The sequence below is a fragment of the Anolis sagrei genome, chromosome 1 (genome assembly GCF_037176765.1).
Source record: "Anolis sagrei isolate rAnoSag1 chromosome 1, rAnoSag1.mat, whole genome shotgun sequence".
NCBI lineage: Eukaryota > Metazoa > Chordata > Lepidosauria > Squamata > Dactyloidae > Anolis > Anolis sagrei.
The window spans coordinates 79,368,377-79,371,533 of NC_090021.1; the positions used below are offsets into that span (position 1 = coordinate 79,368,377).

The 3,157-nt window shown below is 60.5% G+C and overlaps 1 protein-coding gene across 1 annotated transcript; it reads left to right on the forward strand.

The window, feature by feature from the left end:
- Positions 1-1,307: 1,307 nt before the first annotated feature.
- Positions 1,308-2,234, forward strand: OLIG3 (oligodendrocyte transcription factor 3). Its single transcript, XM_060755070.2, has one exon. The coding sequence runs from the start codon at positions 1,308-1,310 to the stop codon at positions 2,232-2,234; it is 927 nt and encodes a 308-aa protein (XP_060611053.2).
- Positions 2,235-3,157: the final 923 nt, after the last annotated feature.

Genomic DNA, 3,157 nt, shown 5'->3' on the forward strand with positions numbered 1-3,157 from the left:
GCCGAAAGGCATACTACAGGGAGCGGCTCAATAACTTCGAAAGCGTGGGGAGTTTGGAAGGGGAAAGGTGCCTACCTTCGGAAGGTTGTCAATGCAACTCATTCATGTCTGGCCTCCCAACAGCCCGATCTGCCGGAAGCAAGGACACGGAGGCAGACTGGAAATCTGAAACCAACCCCAGGGCCGAAGGAGCCACAGTCTACTGAAATCGGAAGTGCTTACTTCAATTCAGAGGTTGGAGTGAACGGCAATGGTTAACCCCCCCCCCCCCCTTATAAAATAAAGCCTCAACTATGGCACTTAACAAGACTTTTTTTCTCATTGGGTAAACTGAGGAGAGGAATTTTGTAAAAATCAGGGATAAAATGGTATGGTGGGACGTGAGTTTCCTTTCCTTCCGTGCGAAACAGGTCTCCAATGCGACCAAGAGGCGATAGTGAAGGAACTAGAATTGAAATAGGAGGGATTGCGTGGCCGAATGGATTCCTGAGAGCCCCCCTCCCCCCCTCTCTTTCTCCCTCTCCTATCTCTCTCTCTCTATTTCTCTCTCTCTGGAGTGAGCTTCCTTTAGGGCCAGGCGGAGGAGGAAGGGTTTGGGTGGGTGGGGGTCCTGCTCTGGCCCCGGTCCCCCTCCACGCTTTTCCTCCGAGGAGCAACTTCCAAACTTCTCTAGTGGGACTTTGCAAGCCGCCTCCTTCTCCACCCCCCCCCCCCAATTCCTGTTTACTTCCTCACAGGATACACTTGACTATTCCGTATGGGCCATACCTCCTCCTCTATAATAAACCCGACCCTCCCCTCGCCCCTCGCCTCGGAGGCGCCCCCTCCCGTCGAGGGCGAGCTGTCAATCACAGGGGGGAAAGGCGGGGCTGGGTTTCTCTCCTTGACTAAATGGGACAGCCGGAGAAGCCCCGAAAGAAGCTTCCCGTCCTCCTCCTTGTCCTCCTCCTCAAGCCCCCTTTCTCCTTCCTTTCATAGACGGGAAGGGGCATCCTTTTGCCCCCCTCCTCCTCCTCCCCTCCTCCTGCCTCTATAAAAGCCCTGCCTTCAGAGAAAGCGCGCCCTCAGTGCCGGCGACACCAGGACCAATCCGCTCTGGCGGAGAGACTGGAGTGGGAAGGGCTGAAGGAGAGTTAAAGAGCGGGCAAGGACTTCCCTTTCCGGCCCTGAGGCTTGGGCTACTGCTCTTCTTCATCTTCCATCATCACCTGGGGCTCCCTCGGAGGTGGCTACTGGCGTCGACTTTCCTCTCGCCCTCCTCCTCGGCCACCCCTCTCCTTCCCTCCCTCCTTCCCTGGCCCCGTACCATGAATTCTGACTCCAGCTCCGTCTCCAGCAGAGCTTCCTCGCCCGACATGGAGGAGATGTACCTGCGGGACCACCACCACCATCACCACCACCATCACCACCATCACTCGGTCTCCTCCACGCAGGGTGAGACGGGCCCGAAGGGCGCCTCCTCCTCCTCCAACGAAGCCCTGGCCCGCAACAGCTCCAAGGGCTCCTCGTCCTCCTCGTCCTCGTCCTCCTCTTCGTCGTCGTCCTCCTCGTCGGCGGCGGAGGCGGCCAAGTACAAGCTGAAGAAGCAGCTCTCGGAGCAGGACCTGCAGCAGCTGCGCCTGAAGATCAACGGGCGGGAGCGGAAGCGCATGCACGACCTGAACCTGGCCATGGACGGGCTCCGCGAGGTCATGCCCTACGCGCACGGGCCCTCGGTGCGCAAGCTCTCCAAGATCGCCACCCTCCTCCTCGCCCGCAACTACATCCTCATGCTCACCAGCTCGCTGGAGGAGATGAAGCGCCTGGTGGGAGAGATCTACGGCGGGCACCACTCCGCCTTCCACTGCGGGAGCCACGCCGCCGCCGGGCACCCGGCCCACGCCGCCGCCGCCCACGCCGCCCTTCACCCGGTGCACCCGCTCCTGGCCTCGGCCGCCAACCCGCCGCCCGCCCTGCCCACCCTCCGCGCCCCGCACCCGCTCCTCAAGGCGCCCCCTGCCGCGCCCCCACCCGCCTTGCAGCTGGGCGGGGGGGCCGGGGGAGGAGGGGCCGGCGGCGGGGGCGGGGGAGCGGGCGCCTTCCAGCACTGGGCCGGCCTGCCCTGCCCCTGCAGCATCTGCCAGGTGCCCCCGCCGCCCCCGCCGCCCCCGCACCTCGCCGGCCTCTCCGCCGCCGCCGCTGCCGCCGCCAGCCTGGCCCGACTCTCCTCCGAGGCCAAGGACCTGCTCAAGTGAGGAGCCGCCGGAGGGAGGGAGGGAGCGTGAAGGTGAGGACCACAAGGGACACGCGCCGAGGCACGCCGACGAGCCCAGCGGCGGACTGACCCACCCAGAAGGCCCCGCCAGGGCCAGGGCACGAAGGGACGCCCCGGAACACTGAGCCCGCCCCAGCCCCCGGGTGGTGCCGCATGCATGCTGCTTCCCCTCCCTTGCCCTCTTCCCCTCCTCCTCCTCCTCCCCCCTTCTTTCTCTTCTTCCTACACCTCTTCCTGTTACTTTCCCTCTTCCTCCTTTCCTCTTCTTTCTCCTCTTCCTCCTCTTCACGCTACTTTTCCTTTTCTTCCTTTCCTCTTCTTCTTCCTCCTCTTCCTGCCACTTTTCCTCTTCCTCCTCCTCCTCTTCCTGCTACTTTTCCTCTTCCTCCTTTCCTCTTCTTTCTGTTCCTCTTCCTCTTTTCCTCTTCTTTCTCTTCTTCCTCCTCCTCTTCCTGCTACTTTTCCTCTTCCCCTTTCCTCTTCTTTCTCTTCTTCCTCCTTCTCTTCCCGCTACTTTTCCTCTTCCTCCTTTCCTCTTCTTTCTGTTCCTCCTCCTCCTCTTCCTGCTACTTTTCCTCTTCTTCCTTTCCACTTCTTTCTCCTCTTCCTCTTCGCTCCTTCTTCCACTCTGGTGTCTCTCCCTTTCCCATTCCGTCCTCCGGCCCCATCTACACTGACTCATTGCAGACCGCAAACCCCTACGAAAGTGTTGTGGACTGACACCTTACTGCAGCCCGAAGGAGACCACAAACTCCCACGAAAGTTTTGTCCGAAGGCTTTCATGGTCGAAAACACTAAGTTGCTGTGAGTTTTCTGGGCTGTCTGGCCATGTTCCAGAAGCAGTATCTCCTGACGTTTTGTCCAGATCTATAGCAGGCATCCTCAGAGGTTGTGATTTATTTT